The sequence below is a fragment of the Manduca sexta genome, chromosome 18 (assembly GCF_014839805.1).
Source record: "Manduca sexta isolate Smith_Timp_Sample1 chromosome 18, JHU_Msex_v1.0, whole genome shotgun sequence".
Lineage (NCBI taxonomy): Eukaryota > Metazoa > Arthropoda > Insecta > Lepidoptera > Sphingidae > Manduca > Manduca sexta.
The window spans coordinates 10,872,155-10,891,551 of NC_051132.1; the positions used below are offsets into that span (position 1 = coordinate 10,872,155).

At 39.7% G+C, this 19,397-nt stretch overlaps 4 protein-coding genes across 4 annotated transcripts; 2 read left to right on the forward strand and 2 right to left on the reverse strand.

Annotated features, from left to right (window-relative positions):
* Nucleotides 1-7,147: 7,147 nt before the first annotated feature.
* LOC115454854 (chorion class CA protein ERA.1) lies at nucleotides 7,148-8,098 on the reverse strand. The gene is made up of 2 exons (XM_037439824.1): nucleotides 7,973-8,098; nucleotides 7,148-7,501 (listed from the first exon to the last, which is right to left on the reverse strand). Exons 1-2 carry the CDS (start codon nucleotides 8,021-8,023, stop codon nucleotides 7,187-7,189), a joined length of 366 nt encoding a protein of 121 aa, XP_037295721.1. The 5' UTR covers nucleotides 8,024-8,098; the 3' UTR covers nucleotides 7,148-7,186.
* Nucleotides 8,099-8,312: 214 nt separating this feature from the next.
* On the forward strand, nucleotides 8,313-9,248 carry LOC115441619 (chorion class B protein PC10). Its single transcript, XM_030166479.2, has 2 exons — nucleotides 8,313-8,420; nucleotides 8,610-9,248. The coding sequence occupies exons 1-2, from the start codon at nucleotides 8,370-8,372 to the stop codon at nucleotides 9,195-9,197; spliced, it is 639 nt and encodes a 212-aa protein (XP_030022339.1). The 5' UTR covers nucleotides 8,313-8,369; the 3' UTR covers nucleotides 9,198-9,248.
* Nucleotides 9,249-12,267: 3,019 nt separating this feature from the next.
* On the reverse strand, nucleotides 12,268-12,868 carry LOC115441663 (chorion class CA protein ERA.1-like). Its single transcript, XM_030166530.2, has 2 exons — nucleotides 12,760-12,868; nucleotides 12,268-12,638 (listed from the first exon to the last, which is right to left on the reverse strand). Exons 1-2 carry the CDS (start codon nucleotides 12,808-12,810, stop codon nucleotides 12,324-12,326), a joined length of 366 nt encoding a protein of 121 aa, XP_030022390.2. The 5' UTR covers nucleotides 12,811-12,868; the 3' UTR covers nucleotides 12,268-12,323.
* Nucleotides 12,869-13,008: 140 nt separating this feature from the next.
* On the forward strand, nucleotides 13,009-13,921 carry LOC115441580 (chorion class B protein PC10-like). Its single transcript, XM_030166426.2, has 2 exons — nucleotides 13,009-13,200; nucleotides 13,286-13,921. Exons 1-2 carry the CDS (start codon nucleotides 13,150-13,152, stop codon nucleotides 13,868-13,870), a joined length of 636 nt encoding a protein of 211 aa, XP_030022286.2. The 5' UTR covers nucleotides 13,009-13,149; the 3' UTR covers nucleotides 13,871-13,921.
* Nucleotides 13,922-19,397: the final 5,476 nt, after the last annotated feature.

Below are 19,397 nucleotides of genomic sequence, written 5' to 3' on the forward strand. Positions count from 1 at the left end.
TAAATTGTAATCCACATGTTGATATTGATTAATCAGTGGGGATATGTTGTTGATTTTTGGACACTTAACGTATTTGTCACAATATTTGCGCCTTTCGGGCAAAGTAATATCGACTTCGTTCATCCTGATGCCATAATTACATATTAAAGAGACGCTTCGAATCTATTGCACTAGACACAGTACTAGTGGCGAAGAGTGAAAATTTTCTAAAAGGTATCCCGAGGCAAAAAAACATTGCCTTTGTTAACTTATCGCAGCCAATTTAATAGAAAACAAAAACTAAGATAAGCGTTAATAAACCTGAAAGGGAAGCCGGTAGGGATTGAGTTGTACGGACGCTTCGGCAGTGCTTAGTACTTACAATGACTATAGAACTAATAGTTTTAAGTAATCACTAAACTGTATTTGTAATACAAATGTAGTGCCCATTATATTATATAGGATATAATAATACTAGCTAGCCTTGTATTACTGTCCCAGTGCTGGGCACGGGCCTCCTCTACTATTGAGAGATTAGGCCTTAGTCCGCCACACAATATGGTATAATGCAGATAGGCAAACTTCAGATAGGTACGTACTGTCGAAATTCTTGGATGTGCAATGTGCATGTTTCCTTACGGATCACTGTGAACCAAGGAAATAATTCCTTCACCATTAAAGTAAGTGATAACTTACAAAGAATACACACATAGTTTAAGAAATGTCATATCAGACACCTGTATCATACTGCGTCCAAATATCATAACCTTCAAATCGACTGAAACCTCAACATCAATGCGTGTGAAATACACTCAGTGTGGAATGCAACGAGTGTAAAGTATCTGAACATGAACTTAATGAATTTAGAGTGTAGGTCACACCATGTGAAGTCAACAAATTATAACTTAAATAATAGTCTGTGGCGATCACCAATTCAAATCACGCGCCCAAGCCTGCGCCGCGCACACATAGGCGCTCGGCGTAGGCTCGAGCTGCGTGAGAACCCCGCGGGACATACATTTCAAGTAGGACATTTGGAATGACGGATGTAAATAAAAATAGTTTTCTGTGTTGTGACTCTGGTTGTGACGGATTAATAAACATTATAAAATCGAACACAAGGTTTTATTAAACGTGGAGAATACGATAACCCATGAGCTCCACATCTGGTGACCACCGACGCTCGCTGCCTCGTAGTATTTCCGCGAGGCTCATGGAAGCAAACGAAGTCAGAGCGCATTGAAGACACGATTGCGGTTCAAATGTGTGTGCATGGCTGACTCCACTGACGTTCACGCCTAGCTACACCGCGCGACCGGCTCCCTTGTTGGCCTACGTGACCAACCGCACATGGTTGGGCGCGCGCTCATCTCGTGCGCCGACCACCCTGCAGCAACCCGGACGAGCCACCGCCGTGCCTCGCCCCTGTCACGACTAGTGCCAAGTCCACCAAGCCGCCGTCGCGCCTCACCGCAGTCAACTTTAGTGTCAAGCCCAACGAGACGCCGTCGCGCCTCACCGCAGACAACTTCAGCGTCAAGTTTGACGAGCCACCGCCGTGCCTCGCCTGCCGACACGTCCAGCGAGCTGCGCCGTGCATCGCTGCCGACACGTCCAATGAGCCGCCGCCGCGCCGTGACTCGTTCTTCACATTCATCAATCAAGTCCAGTGAGCCATACTTCGCTACTGCAGTAACAGTTTTAACAGGGAAGTTGACATTGTTTAATTTTTCATTGTAAATGCCCATTGTATAAAATTATAAGTGTTAGCATTCACAACAGGGACTTATATATACATATATTTTTAATTGCAAAGGCTGCATTTAAAGTCACATTAAATTTAATAACTTTAATTGTATTACATATGTTTATTTTTAATTTTAAAGGCTGCATTATAAGCCCAATAGAATATTGTAAGTGCCTACACGGGTAGCTAATATTTGTTACATTGTAGAGGTTGCATTTTAAAACCTCATTTAATTGTTCCACTGCCTGTGACCTTCATTCCTGTTTTCCTTTTTTAATTGTTTTTCCCCTTTTTCTTTTTTTTTTTTTGACTCCATCATGTCGCAGGAGGATTTGTTGAGGCAAGTCAGGGAGCTGCAGGAAGAATTGGCCAAACTTCAAACACCAGCAGCTTCCAGTGATGTTAAAGCAAGTGTGTTTGGCATCACCATGAAATTGCCACCATTTTGGCATGACAAGCCAGCAATATGGTTTGCCCAGGCCGAAGCTCAATTTGAAATAGCGGGCATATCACAAGATTCCACCAAGTATGGCCACATTCTTTCTAAATTAGACACTCGGGTTGCAACAGAGCTTGAGGATGTTATCGAAAATCCCCCAACTAAAGATAAATATAACAATTTGAAATCCGAAGTAATAAAGCGATTTGGCATTTCCAGAGATCAGCGTGTTCGGCAACTGCTCAGTGATGAGCCACTGGGGGACCGCAAACCATCCTCATTCTTGCGCCACCTGCAAACTCTCGCTGGTGCCAAGAGTGATGAAAACATAATTAGGGAGCTGTGGATGCGGAGACTGCCATCGGACGTCCAGCACATCTTAATGGCACAAATAGATTTGCCATTGCAGAAGGTGGCAGACATAGCTGATGCTATTATGGATACACCTGTCAGTAAGTCTAATAATTCTGTTAATATGGTCACACCTAGTGCTCCTGTGGCTGCTCAATCTGCAGAGATAGAGTCTATCATGCATAGCATCAAAGCCTTAACTAAGAAGGTAGATGCACTTACTCGAGACAACTCGAGGAGCACAAGGGCACCATCAAGGCCTCGCTTAAAGTCGTTCTCCCGCACCAACAACAATATGTGCTGGTACCACCAAAGGTTTGGTGCAAAAGCAACCAAATGTATTTCGCCATGCAGCAGCGCACCGGAGCCGGGAAACGCCAGCAGCAGTCAGTAATGGCGGCTTCTGACTGCAATCCATCTGGCCGCCTTTGTGCGACTGACATCACATCTAAGCGTCAATTCCTTATAGACACAGGTTCCGACCTGTGCTGCTATCCCCGCCATTTGTTGAAAGGTAGTCTTAAGCCCACTAAATATGAGGCACAGGCTGCAAATGGCAGCTCCATTAAAACCTATGGTAATATCAACCTTTGCTTAAATTTTGGACTCCGACAAAAATTTAATTGGGATTTTGTCATTGCAGATGTCAGCTGTCCTATAATTGGTTCTGATTTTCTGGCCCATTATCATCTCTTGCCAGACTGTCGCCAGCAGAGATTAGTAGACGGGATCTCCAAGCTGTCTTCACCAGCTACCGTAGCATCAGCTTCTCAACCCGCAGTCAAGTCTGTTATTGCCGGAGACTCTGCCTTTAAGAAAATACTTCTGGAATTCCCTGACTTAACACGCCCTCCTGGTAAGCCGAGAATTCTTAAACATTGTACGACGCACCACATTATAACGATAGAGGGACCCCCAGTTGCATGCAAATATCGGCGACTAGCGCCTCAAAAGCTATGCGCTGCTAAAAAGGAATTTGAGGAGATGGTCCGTTGTGGGACCGCCCGTCCTTCCGACAGCCCATGGTCTTCTGCATTGCACTTGGTTCCAAAAGCAGATGGTAGTCTACGTCCATGTGGCGATTATCGCGTACTAAACGCAAGAACCATCCCAGACCGCTATCCAGTCCGGCATATAGGGGATGTCAGCCATAACCTGGCTAAATGCTCTGTTTTTAGCACTATCGACCTTGTGAAGGCCTACCAACAGATTCCGGTTGCGCCTGATGACATCTGCAAGACAGCCATCATCACGCCATTCGGCCTTTTTGAGTTCCCTTATATGACCTTTGGGTTGCGAAATGCGGGACAAACCTTCCAGCGCTTCATTGATGGCGTTATACGTGGTTTAGATTTTTGCTTTGCATATGTCGACGACATACTGGTGTTCTCGCACACACCAAAGGAACATGCGCAGCACCTTAGAATTCTTTTCAACCGTTTATCAGAATTTGGCATTGTCATTAACCCATCTAAGTGTGTTTTTGGGGCTGACACTGTGACCTTTCTGGGCTACAAAATTTCAAAAGCTGGAACCTCTCCTCCACCTTAGAGAATTGAAGCCCTAAAAAGTTTTCCCCTCCCTAAAACTGTGGAAGGACTCCGCAGATTTTTGGGGATGGTAAATTTTTACCGCAAATTTATTCCCAGGGCAGCTGATTTACAAGCACCTCTACTGGAAGTTTTGGCATCTAGCAAGTTAAAAGGAGCCAAGCCAGTACCATGGACAAGTGACCTTGAACTGGCATTCCAAAAGTGTAAAGACCATTTATCTAATGCTACTCTTTTGGCACATCCCGTTTCTAACTCTAAGCTTGGTTTGTTCACAGATGCCTCATCTACTCATGTTGGCGCTTGTCTACAACAGTTTGTAGATAATGCCTGGCAGCCCATTGCTTTCTTTAGCAAAAGCTCACCAGCCGCCAGGCTACCTGGCCAGCGTACTACCGCGAGTTACTGGGAGTATATGAAGCTGTTCAGCACTTTAGACATATTTTGGAGGCCCAACATGTCACCATATATACTGACCACAAGCCCCTTATTTATGCATTCTCGCAACGACGCGAGAAGCTGCCTCCTGTTCAATTAAATCAATTATCTTTTATATCACAGTTTACCACCGACTTCGTGCATGTGCAGGGCACGGACAACGTTGTCGCCGATGCCTTGTCACGAGTAGACGCCGTCCACGTCGGTTTTGACTACTCCGCTCTCGCCAAAGACCAGGCAACCGACGAGGAGTTAAAGCACATGCAAAGTGACTCGTCCCTGGAACTAAAGAAGGTAACCATACCTGGTTCTGATACGCAAATCTTTTGCGATTTATCAACTGGGAAACCCAGGCCGTATCTCACACCATCTTTTCGGCGACTGCATTTTGACAAGCTGCACAACCTCAGCCATCCAGGCGCACGGACCTCGGCGCGTATGGTCGCCGACAGGTTCGTTTGGCCGGGTATGAGGCGAGACTGCAGAATGTGGGCCAGACTGTGTCCGGCCTGCCAACGCTGCAAAATCTCTAGACATACTGCCACGCCTTTAGGAATCTTTACCACACCTACTAGACGCTTTCGCCACGTGCACATAGACATTATTGGGCCTCTGCCATCCAGTAGAGGTTACCAGTATTGTCTCACAGCTGTGGATAGATTCACCCGGTGGCCAGAAGCATGGCCTATGGCCACCGCGACCGCGGAGGAATGCGCGGAAGTTTTCTTTAGAGAGTGGATGGCTCGTTATGGTACCCCATCTATTGTGACTACAGATCAGGGCCGTCAATTTGAATCTTCCCTTTTTCAGACCCTGATGCAGTTTTGCGGCGCCAAACGCGTGCGCACGACAAGCTACCATCCGTGCGCAAACGGGTTGGTAGAGCGAATGCACCGGCAGTTGAAGGCTGCTCTAATGTGCCATGAGGACACATGGCATAAAGCTTTACCTGTCGTGCTCTTGGGCATGCGTGCCGCTCTTAAGGAGGACATACAAGCATCGCCCGCCGAGCTAGTGTATGGAGAACCCCTATGCCTGCCTGGCGAATTTATTGTTCCTCCCTCACTTTCTGATCGCACTGACAGCGAATCAAATTTTGCAACTGAACTGAGACGGCATATGTCTGTTTTAAGACCGACACCTGCCACTCGGCATAGAAAGCAGTCTATTTTCGTTTCCAAGGTCCTAGCTACTACGTCGCACGTTTTCTTACGTGACGACGCCGTAAGGACCTCCTTGAAACCGCCCTACACGGGCCCCTTCAAGGTCATCTCCAGAAGAGATAAAACCATTAAAATTTCAGTTAGAAACAAGGACATCGAGGTGAGTCTGGACCGCGTCAAGCCAGCCTACATCGACGAGGACTCCAGGGAATTGAAAACTGCCGCTCCCACTGCCTCAGCAAATCCTTGTGCTCTGAGCGAGCAGAATAATGACTCTGCCGCACTCAAACCGCAGCAGTATACACGCTCAGGTCGTAAGGTCCGTTTTAAAACACCTTACGATGTTTAATTTTTTTTTTACCCTTTTTCCCATGTATTACATGTTATTTCTTCCTATTTCCCATGTAATACATGTTTCCCTTCCCTTTAATTTCCCAGGTATTACATGTTACCCTTTTTCATTAATTTGTCATGTGTAACATGTTACTTTTTTTCAATTTCCCGTGTGGCCACATGCAACACGATACTTTTTCTCCTTGTTTCCATGTAATATTACATTTTTTTCGCAAAAAAAGTAATTGTCTCCGTAGGGGGGTGGTGTGGCGATCACCAATTCAAATCACGCGCCCAAGCCTGCGCCGCGCACACATAGGCGCTCGGCGTAGGCTCGAGCTGCGTGAGAACCCCGCGGGACATACATTTCAAGTAGGACATTTGGAATGACGGATGTAAATAAAAATAGTTTTCTGTGTTGTGACTCTGGTTGTGACGGATTAATAAACATTATAAAATCGAACACAAGGTTTTATTAAACGTGGAGAATACGATAACCCATGAGCTCCACAAGTCGTTGGTGCGTTTATCATATTTCCTAATTTACAAAACTATTTCAATTCAAATTATACCAAACTTAGTGTATCTTGTTAATAGAAAACACAGTAAAATAAGTAATAAAACACACATCTCAATTTTTGTCTCCAAATGGGTAGCCATGTTCGCGTTGGATCACGTCTTTAACAAATACCTACACATATATGTGATGTGGCTGTAGCTAGAGCCAGCCCCGGATCTTGAATTTTTTTAAGGCGGGGCAAAATCTGAATAATGCCGCCCCTAACCACCTATATTTTTGCTTTTGTCATCATCATCATCATCATCATTTCGCGCCCCGCGGGAAATAATTTATGTGTGTTATATACTGGGTATCTCAGAAGTCAAATTTGCGTTAATGATGAGTTGTGTATTCGTCTGTCAAGTTTGAATTTGCCGCCCTCTAAATTCGCCGCCCTCTAAATTCGCCGCCCGGGGCACGGGCCCTGGGTTGCCCCCCGCTAGATCCGGGGCTAGATAGAGCACTTTTTGGCGAACGGCTCCGATGTCTAGGCATGACATGTATGCTAGAAAGGAAATATCAGAAAGGCTAAACCAAAGTTATGGAACTTTTTGGCTAGCACGCTCTCGAATAAAAAAAATACGGAAATAAAATTTTTAAAAATATTTTATTGGTTTAAAATCTTTTTTAGTACATGTAAGGAGCACCGCATCCGCAACCGCAGCTGCCAGCGATGGTGACGGCTCCAGCGGCGGCAGCGGGTCCGGCGAATTCCACAGCGCCGATGATCGGCACCTGTCCGGCTACGGCAGTGGTACCAGCCACTGGCAGCTCACCGGCAACGGCCAGGTTACCAATGCCGGAACCTCCGTAGGCGGCGCCGCATCCGCCGGCGATCATGGGCTCGTACATCGGTGCACCGAAGGCCATCGCGGGAGCGCCAAGAGCCATAGCAGGGGCAATGGCGGGACCCACTCTACCCAGGCACTGACTGTACACCGACTAAACAAAAGTAAGAAATTGTTAACAAAACGTTGATAATCGTGTATTGGACTCGCTCTCCGAGGGTTTCGTATAATCTTATACAGGTATCTAAGTATACAAGTACATATTAACGGTTTTCATAATTTTCTTTTACATGTGCTGTACGATATTGCTCCTTGCAAAATTTCATAATTCTAGGTCAACGCGAAGTACTCTATAGGTATTTGATATAAATTTCAACTTGATACTTCTACGCGTTGGTGAGTAAAAGGGTCTAAACAGAAGGACAACAAAGGGATCCTATAAGGTTTACTTTTGAGATTCGAAACCATAAAAACAACCATGTTAGATAGAATATATGAAGAATAGCTTAGACCCACAATGTCGAATTGTACTGGGATATTTATTTAGCTTATTATTTTAAGACCGTTCATGACTTTATACTTGAGATGAGCATAACTCGAAAATCAATATTGATTTAATACTTACGCTGATGACGCAAGCCTGAGCGCAGAGGACGAAGAAAGCGAAGGTAGACATGTCGAGTGATTCAACTGAAGCTGAACTTAGAATGACGGTAACTAAATACAACGTTCTCTTTTATTTCAGTTTTAGTTAGTATTATCTAAAGTTTTACAATTTGTATACAATAATTACGTATTTAACACTGAATGATGTAATATGTTCCAAAGGTTTTTGTATCAGTAGAGTAACGAAAGCGGGTTATCAGTAGAAAATGTTACTGTTGTTTCCATTGCTGAATCACGTACAAAATATTGTAATACATAAAAGTTTGATAAGCTGGAACAAAGTGTTTCGTATATAAGCGCCTATTTTGTCTGGAAGTCATTCACAATTGTGGAACATACTCCTTCAATACAATACAATGGTCGCCAAAGCTCTTCTTTACGTATGCGCTTCTGCGCTTTTCGCCCAGGTTTGTATTAAATACACTAATATTATCCGTTTGTTATTACATTATTAATTCATTTAAATTAAACAATTTTTCGGATTTTATCGCGGTTTTAATATTTTACTTTTCTCCCAACGTTTCGAAGACTTTGCGGCCTTCATAGTAACTTTGATAATTATTACATTGTCTACATAAATACTGTTCTGTTCTCAGTGCGCTCTTAGCCAATGCCTTGGCCGTATCGGTGCCCCGCTTGCCGCTCCCCTGGCCGCACGCCCCGCTCTGGCACTAGACGGTTTGGCATATGATGGTCTAGCTTTCGACGGCCTCACTGGCTGGAACGCCGGTCGTCTTGGCTGCGGCGCCTACGGACCCGCCATCGCTCCCGCTGCAGACATCGCCGCCGCCAGCACTCTCAACGCCGCCTACGGTGGTGGTCTGCCTGTCGCAACTGCCTCTGCCGCTGCCCCCACCGGCCTCGCTGTCGCCTCTGAGAACGTGTACGAGGGACCCGTCGCCGTGGCCGGTAACCTGCCGTTCCTCGGCACCGTCGCTATGGAGGGAGTGTTCCCGACCGCCGGCGCCGGCGCTGTGTCCTACGGTTGCGGTGACGGTGCCGTCGCCATTACCGCCGAGGGTCCCATTGCTGGTCCCGCCGCCATTGCTCCCACTATGGCTCCGCTCGGATACGCCCCAGCTGCCATCGCCCCCGCCGCCGCTATCGCCCCCGCTATGGCTCCTCTTGGCATCAGAGGAATCGGTGCCCGTGGATGCGGCTGTGGTGCTCCCTACCTTTACTAAAAACTTTTAAAGTGTTTTATATACGGAACTAAATATATTATACATCGAATTTATATGATTTTTATTTCTATTATATCATATAACAATGTTACATAATATTATGACTGTGTGGTCGAAAATTCTATATTTTATAATTGTCATTATTATAGCGACGTACGACTACGATTAAGTCGTATTCTGGACATTATTGTCTAATTTCGTGCTTTTTAGTTACGTTTTTCCGTAATCGAGTTTCAGTTTTATTACTTTATTTTTATTTATTTTTTTCACGGACACTTACTAACCTGCTATGAAACAATAAGCAAATATTTTTTCGTAACGAAATACGTTGGTTGATAATGTATAAAATATTTCATTGTAAATATTAATTAATAAATCAAGCCGTAAAAAAGGAATTATTGCTAGATGGCATTACGATCGTGCTTGATTTACGAAAAGCTGAAATTGAAATATATTTTGTAGCCTATAACCATTTCACAATAAAGACGAATCGATAAACACCTCATTTACTGCAATCGGTAAAATAGAACATAGCACCTTATTGATTTATTGTATTGAATGTGGTATATGTACGGGCAAGCGCGTATAAATTGTATCATCGGCTTTTTACGCCATTTGAATTGTCATAGTATCATAACATTGTCCAGTCAGTTTGCATTCGGTCATCAAATATTCCGCGTACTCATTATCATAATATGAAAGTATTTCAATATATCAATTTTCTATCAAAAAAGGACTTTCTCTCATTCCCATAAACAATAATGTAATTCTATCATCATGATACTGTACGCACCATATAGTATATCATGTATAGAATATTGGGTATTCTTGCTAACTGGGAAAATATGGACAATCCAAAATCATAAGAAAAGCATTAGAACTATCTTTGAAATCAATAGCTCTTTTTTTTGTGAAACTAATTTTAACATCTTTACATATAATAAAATTATAACAGGCCTATGTCTGTACATTATAGATATTGAAGAAAAACTAATAGAAAAGGTCCTAATTATAGTAACTGAAACCAAAGCATCGATTCCTAGAATTTTTATCGGTCTTACACATCACACATCACGCAAAAATTACTTCATGGAATTGCAGTTTTTTCCGATGTTTTGCTAGATGTCTAACTTAAAATATAGGCTCCATTTTATCCCGGGAAAATATACCATTATTATTTTACAGTAAAAAAACGCAATGGGATAAGTATTAACCTAATTACCATGATAAGTAACTAACTTGTATTTTATCATGGTACTTTAAATATTATAGGATTGCTAGCCGGAAGCTCCAGAAGTCGATCACGAGATCGGGTAACACTTTTGTATGTGGTTTTTATTACAAAAATACACACCTCAGCTGCAAGAGATAAAAAATATTGATAAATAAGACCAGGGCCGGCCTACGCCCGTGCGTAGAGTAACGCCCTTTTTATGATAACCTTTTTTTTTAGATCGCTAATTTATATTCACGCCAGGACAAAAAGCTCACAATCCCCCTGTTCCTCTAGATCTTGGCAAACTACGTTACCGCCCGAGCCTGAAATTACTGAATTAGGCAATTATTTATAATAATTAGCAAATAATGCATTCTGTTTATGTCATTAATTAAATAAATAAATAGATTAACTCGACGCCTATTAAGCTGCACGTAATTGCATTTAATATTTCTGTAATTACTTTAATATTTACGTTATTTTAACTTTCTTGATTACAATGTTAAACATATCTATAACTAGCTACCTTGGCGAACTTTGTACCGCCTAACAGTCGATTCTTTAATATTTTTTTAACTTATTCTGCTTTTAGGGACACCGGTTCAGCTAGTAAGATAAAAAATGAAAAAATGAAGTTGATTACATAATGTCAAAAAAATAATAATTATAAAACACCTAAAATGATAAATATTGACAAATATTGACATTAATACATATTTATACGATATTAATAAATAAATAGATTAACTCGACGCCTATTAAGCTGCACGTAATTGCATTTAATATTTCTGTAATTACTTTAATATTTACGTTATTTTAACTTTCTTGATTACAATGTTAAACATATCTATAACTAGCTACCTTGGCGAACTTTGTACCGCCTAACAGTCGATTCTTTAATATTTTTTTAACTTATTCTGCTTTTAGGGACACCGGTTCAGCTAGTAAGATAAAAAATGAAAAATGAAGTTGATTACATAATGTCAAAAAAATAATAATTATAAAACACCTAAAATGATAAATATTGACAAATATTGACATTAATACATATTTATACGATATTAATAAATAAATAGATTAACTCGACGCCTATTAAGCTGCACGTAATTGCATTTAATATTTCTGTAATTACTTTAATATTTACGTTATTTTAACTTTCTTGATTACAATGTTAAACATATCTATAACTAGCTACCTTGGCGAACTTTGTACCGCCTAACAGTCGATTCTTTAATATTTTTTTAACTTATTCTGCTTTTAGGGACACCGGTTCAGCTAGTAAGATAAAAAATGAAAAAATGAAGTTGATTACATAATGTCAAAAAAAATAATAATTATAAAACACCTAAAATGATAAATATTGACAAATATTGACATTAATACATATTTATACGATATTAACGTCACTGAATTGTTTTGCCTTCCCGGAACCCCTCCACTAACACTTAAACTTTATGGTATGGTATTAAAGTTCAAATTGACTTTTAAGTATTACTACGAATCTAGAAATCTATTCTATTCTATGGGATTCTATCTAATCTATGGGAATATAGAAAAGTGTTGTTTTTCGGCATATTAAGGTAATTTTTTAAATTTTTCTCTACGTAAGAACCATTGCACTTGGTTATATATAAGGAATATTATAAAAAAAGAATTAGCGATATCGGTTCAGCTGCTCTCGAGATTAGCGCTTAAAAAGACATTTAGCGATTTATTTTTATATTATAGATGTACCATTTGCATGTTTACTGTATGGATTATAACAATCTTGTTTTCAAGTTCTTTCGGGACAAAGTTAATTAATTTTAAATGATGTATTTCATTAGGGATGAAGTTCGATTTTATAAAGACAGATTTAGTGTAGTCATGTGTAGCAAAATTTATTTTTTATATTGTATAAAGGATTGTTCTCAGTACATGTAAGGTCCGCCGCATCCGCAGCCGCAGCTGCCAGCGATGGTGACGGCACCAGCGGCGGCAGCGGGTCCACCGAACTCCACGGCGCCGATGATGGGCACCTGTCCGGCGACGGCGGTGGTACCAGCCACGGGCAGCTCGCCGGCGACGGCCAGGTTTCCGATACCAGAGCCTCCGTAAGCAGCGCCGCAACCACCACGGATCATAGGCTCGTACATGGGCGCGGCGAGGGGCATCGCGGGGGCGCCAATAGCCATAGCAGGAGCGATGGCGGGGCCCACTCTACCCAGGCACTGGCTGTACACCGACTGAAAGTGATGAAAATATTTAAATAAGCACCTAGATTATATTTTCAAAATAATTATCGACAAAAACCAATAAGATAAATATGTTTTTATACATGAAATCAAAAAGCCAAAAAATACTCACGCTGATGAGACAAGCCTGGGCGCAGAGGATGAAGAAAGCGAAAGTGGACATGTTTGTTTGATTGCGTTCAACGAGAATAGAACTCAGAATGATTTCTTATCGAAATTTCTGTATATTTATACTGGAAAATTTTATGGAATTGCGTCCAATTACTCAATAGTTTTATAATTTATAATCATAAATAACTGAAGTAACCCAATTGCTTAAGTAGATGTCCATATTATTTACAAATTAGGATTATCGGAAAGTTTGTGGTGCTCACGCAAAGTCACGTAAAGTGTATCGCGACAAACTTGTTGATAACATGGTGACATGTGCGACCAGTATAAAACTTTGAAACTCGGGTGAGCATCATTCACAAGTCGTGAAACATTCACACTTAATACTACAATGGCCGGCAAAGCTATCCTTTTCGTCTGCGCTTCTGCGCTCTTTACCCAGGTTTGTCTCAAGCTGAAAATATAATTTAATTAATTTTATTTAATCTCAATAATTTCGTTCTATAACAAAACCATTTTGTTTTCAGTGTGCTCTTGGACAGTGCCTCGGCCGCCTCGGCCCACTAGCTGCTGGCCCCATTGCTGCTCCCTGTGCCGCACGCACCCCTCTGGCCTATGACGGCTTGGCGTTGGATGGTCTTACTGGCTGGAACGCCGGCCGTCTTGGCTGCGGCGCCTATGGACCCGCCATCGCTCCCGCCGTAGATATTGCCGCCGCTAGCACCCTCAACGCTGCCTACGGTGGTGGTCTGCCCGTCGCCACTGCCTCCGCCGCCGCCCCCACCGGCCTCGCTGTCGCCTCTGAGAACGTGTACGAGGGTCCCGTCGCCGTGGCCGGTAACCTGCCGTTCCTCGGCACCGTCGCTATGGAGGGAGTGTTCCCGACCGCCGGCGCCGGCGCTGTGTCCTACGGTTGCGGTGACGGTGCTGTCGCCATCACCGCTGAGGGTCCCATTGCTGGTCCCGCCGCCATCGCTCCCGCTATGGCTCCGCTCGGACTCGCCCCCGCTGCCATTGCCCCCGCCGCCGCTATCGCCCCAGCTATGGCTCCTCTTGGCATCAGAGGAATCGGTGCCCGTGGATGCGGCTGTGGTACTTCCTACCTTTACTAGGAATTTGAAAAATCTTATAATTAAAATATAAAATAAATTAGCAAATCATTATATATTTGTTTTTAATGGTAAAACATCCTCCAAAATATTTCAATCCTTGACTCATATAAAATTCCAGATTCGTTGTAACTTCTATCACCAGGAACCTACCTAACGTCAGTCTTCCTTGGTGCAATAAATATTAAAAAAAATCCGTTCACAAATAATTGAACAAAGACTAGGAAACATAGTTATCTATATTATTATTAATACTCTTTGAAATTAAGACTGCATTTGGATAGCCTTTTTAAAAACTTTCGTAAATATATACTGTCTTTACCTAATAACGATTTTTATCATAGGTATATTATTATGATTCATTATATATAGATATGTAAAATTCTTTTCTTTTATATTTTTATTTGAACAATAATTATGTTGTTGCATATTAATTTGTAAACATATTGATTCAATCTAAATCTAGATTAATCAATTTAAATCATGCAGAGAACTTTGTAAGTTACCTATATTACTGCAAGTTTATAGTTTACTAAGTCTTGTTCACGGCTTTATCCGGCTGGAAGCCTTTACCGCTACAAAAATCCTTCGGGCACTGTAGCTATTTATAGCGCCATTTGGACGCTACCAGCGGTATTTATTTTATAAATTAGATCAAAAATTCAAATATATCCCAAATATATTAAATAACTAGCTGAGACGTTATCCCGTCTTAACTATGAATTTGCAGCGCGCATTCTGTCAATCGCTGGCAGTTATTTGAAACAATTGACAGTTATATAAAATTTATATTTTCGTTAAGTTTTCTTAAATTTTCTAATTTTCCGCAAAATTTTTTGAATTTTTGCTTTCATAAGAACCTTCTCCTGACAGTAACAAACAATAAAAAAATAGTGAAATCGGTCCAGCCGTTCACGCGTAATGGCGTGATCAAGGGAAATGGGGATTAATTTTATATATATACATAAATAGATTATATCAGCTCTATATTACAATCTGTCACACCGCTGGGCATAGGCGTCCTAAATTACTGAGAGGGATTAGGCTTTAGTCCACCACTCTGTCCCATTGACAGACTTCACATACCCTAAAAATTCTAGACAGTAAGAAAATAAAAATATTTTATTTACAATTGCAATACATTTATACGTAAGCTGAACTTCTATGTGAAAGTTTTTTTTTAGAAGCGAATATGGTTAAAATAAAAAATACCGCTTAATTTTACATAAATATTTTTACAATCGCTCAATGTTGTTATAGGAAAAAGTGTAGGTCACGTCACAAATACGCTCATAAAAATATTTTAATTGTAACAATATTTTTTTTGTACACCGCAAAGTGCTTCAATATACTTAATGGGGCATTCCACGTGAAGCGGGCACGAAAAAAAACTCGATGTCTCAGATTTTCGTAATATTTGATTATGTTATACCTGTATATGTCCTCGATCCAGATACAAAATATTATTAAAGTATAAAGCCTGGTAAGCGAGTTAAAGGACTTTGAAGTTTTGACTGGCCGGCTGGTATACGCCACTTCGAATCCAATTATCAAGTTTTTAAATGTTACAATAAAATAAATAAAGCAATGAAATAAATACTTCATTTAATGAGCTTTTTGATTGTATTTTTGGAAATTGAAAAATGTTTTTTTTCTTTGAAAAAAATGTGTTTGAAAGTTACAAACTTGAATTTCACAAAGTTGGCATATTTATATTTTTTAATTTTTTTCTATAAATAGCTACTATTGTATAGATAATCCCTGCGAAGTTTCATAATGGGCTGAGAAGTAGTTTAGGAGCTAGACCGATTACAGTGCCGAAGCGCGGCGGTCGCCAGAAAGAGCGAAGTAGTAAAAACTTTCAATTAAACTAAATACTTTCGATTAGAGTATTTTATCATGTCTTGCATCGCTCTAACGATTCAATTACATCTGATTATAATATAAAAAAATATATTTATATTACTGACGGTGCACAACAACATTTTAAAAAGATTTAATTGTATTAACTTGTTATATTTCAAACAGGATTGTGGTAAAATGCAGAATTTCATTTTCGTGGCACTTCACATGGCAGAAGGGCAATTTGACGGTCTCGGTGGTAACCTAAAACGCCTGGAGACACAGGCTAGTTTACATAACGCATCAAACAAAGCCATCACGATACTCGACCGCTTATACATATAGGCTAGAACATCAATGCCACAAACTCATATTTATTATTACTACTACTATTTATTATTATTATTCACATATATTTTAATATATTTTTCAGAATATAATGTACGTACGTAAAAACCTTAGTACTTTTATTAAAAACAGTGTCTTGCATAGGGGGCATTCCACGTGAAGCGGGCACGAAAAAAAACTCGATGTCTCAGATTTTCGTAATATTTGATTATGTTATACCTGTATATGTCCTCGATCCAGATACAAAATATTATTAAAGTATAAAGCCTGGTAAGCGAGTTAAAGGACTTTTAAGTTTTGACTGGCCGGCTGGTACACGCCACTTCGAATCCAATTATCAAGTTTTTAAATGTTACAATAAAATAAATAAAGCAATGAAATAAATACTTCATTTATTGAGCTTTTTTATTGTATTTTTGGAAATTGAAAAATGTTTTTTTTTCTTTGAAAAAAATATGTTTGAAAGTTTCAAACTTGAATTTCACAAAGTTGGCATATTTATATTTTTTTTCTAAAAATAGCTCCTATTGTATAGATAATTCCTGCGAAGTTTCATAATGGGCTGAGAAGTAGTTTAGGAGCTAGACCGATTACAGTGCCGAAGCGCGGTGGTCGCCAGAAAGAGCGAAGTAGTAAAAACTTTCAATTAAACTAAATACTTTCGATTAGACTATTTTATCATGTTTTGCATCGCTCTAACGATTCAATTACATCTGATTATAATATAAAAAAATATATTTATATTACTGACGGTGTACAACAACATTTGAAACTTGGCAAGGATAATCTATATACAATATTGGCTATTTTAGTAAAAAACGTTATTATATAAATATGCCAACTTTGTGAAATACAAGTTTGAAACATTAAAATATATATGAATAATAATAATAAATAGTAGTAGTAATAATAAATATGAGTTTGTGGCATTGATGTTCTAGCCTATATGTATAAGCGGTCGGGTATCGTGAAGGCTTTTGTTTGATGCGTTATGTAAACTAGCCTGTGTCTCCAGGCGTTTTAGGTTACCACTGAGACCGTCAAATTGCCCTTCTGCCATGTGAAGTGGCACGAAAATGAAATTCTGCATCTTTACCACAATCCTGTTTGAAATATAACAAGTTAATACAATTAAATCTTTTTAAAATGTTGTTGTGCACCGTCAGTAATATAAATATATTTTTTATATTATAATTAGATGTAATTGAATCGTTAGAGCGATGCAAAACATGATAAAATAGTCTAATTGAAAGTATTTAGTTTAATTGAAAGTTTTACTACTTCGCTCTTTCTGGCGACCGCCGCGCTTCGGCACTGTAATCGGTCTAGCTCCTAAACTACTTCTCAGCCCATTATGAAACTTCGCAGAGATTATCTATACAATAGTAGCTATTTTTAGAAAAAAATAAAAAAATACAAATATGCCAACTTTGTGAAATTCAAGTTTGAAACTTTCAAACATATTTTTTCAAAGAAAAAAAACATTTTTCAATTTAAAAAATACAATAAAAAGCTCAATAAATGAAGTATTTATTTCATTGCTTTATTTATTTTATTGTAACATTTAAAAACTTGATAATTGGATTCGAAGTGGCGTGTACCAGCCGGCCAGTCAAAACTTAAAAGTCCTTTAACTCGCTTACCAGGCTTTATACTTTAATAATATTTTGTATCTGGATCGAGGACATATACAGGTATAACATAATCAAATATTACGAAAATCTGAGACATCGAGTTTTTTTTCGTGCCCGCTTCACGTGGAATGCCCCTAATGGTAAGTAGATTGGGAATAAAAATTTTTTCGACTCCTTGTGGATATACTTGGACTATTTGTTTTCTCTATGGTTAAGCTAAGCAACTGCTCTAAGATCTTGACAAAAAGAGCGCCAAATAACATTTTCAAACGCGTTGTATTGGCGATACTATACAGTTCTTCTTCTTACAAATACTTTAAACTGGTTGTTTAGCTAAATCTACCGTTGATTCATTACAATTGCTTTAACTAAATGATTACCCATTATCTATGTCTAAAAGAATTAATTTTCACGTATTGGGAATGCATTCACAGTACTCTAATAATATTTTTGGGAAGTTAAAAATAGCTATTTCATGCAATGGGAATAAGTTTGGTAATTAAGGTTTGTTCGATTATGGAATAAAATCTTACGGGTGTTTCAGAAATATTTTTTATGGGAGATTCTAAATGGGTAAGGACAGAGGGACCTACTCCTTCTACTGGAGCATATCCATTCCAATTACGAGTTAAATAATCGGACGGCATTGATAGCTAAAAGAGTAAAAATCCCCTATTTATCTGTACTGCTAACAAATATGTTGTACGATTACAGCGCCCGTAATTTCAAAAACACGTATTGGTGCCCGTAGTTGGAATAGGGCCCCCTGATCCTATATTTAGGATTTAATATGAGTGACAAGCTTGGTGCATTTTCATGCAAAACTTTGCAATCCAATTAATTTTTTTTACGTAGTCGTAAATAACCTTTAGATTAGTTTAAGTCATCTTTATAATAATAATAATATCAGCTCTGTATTATATACTGTCCCACTGTTGGGCACGGGCCTCCTCTACTACTGAGAGGAATTTGGCCTTAGTCCACCTCGCTGGCCTAGTGCGGATTGGTAGAATTCACACACCCTGGAAATTCCTATAGAGGACTTCTCAGGTATGCAGGTTTTCTCCCGATGTTTTCCTTCACCTTTAACACAAACGATAATTCACAAAGAAAACACACATAATTTTTTTAGAAAAGTCAGAGGTGTGTCTTTGGGATTTGAACCTGCGGACTTTCGTCTCGGCAGTCCGTTCTACAACCAACTAGGCTATTTTTAAGTCATCTTTAATCAGTATAAAAACAATGATTTTAGGCCATAAATACATGATGAAAGGAAAACTAATATTGAAAAAATAGTATTAATTTATCTTATCAAATGTTGTGCCATTGTAAAAGTAATGATTACCCAATTTTTACCATATAGATAATTATGTTACCAACTCATTACGTTACCTCAATTTTATTTTTTGGCAACAAGTTCTTAGCGTCTGCGCGTTGCCTTAGTCTACTCAAGGAACGTTCTACTTAAGCAACTTCTGGCAGTGGCAGGTCATCTGACAGCAATTTGCAAACATAAATTACCGTTTACGGATAAATATATTGTTATGGTATAACTACTGCTCCCGATAATCTCAAAGACACCAACTGCGCATCATAAAATGGTTAATCCTGTTACCTTGTTTTGAGCCCGACGTCCCAAATTTTAATTCTGTGTTGGATATACATATACACAAATTCACCACGAAAAATTATTTATTTCCAGCATA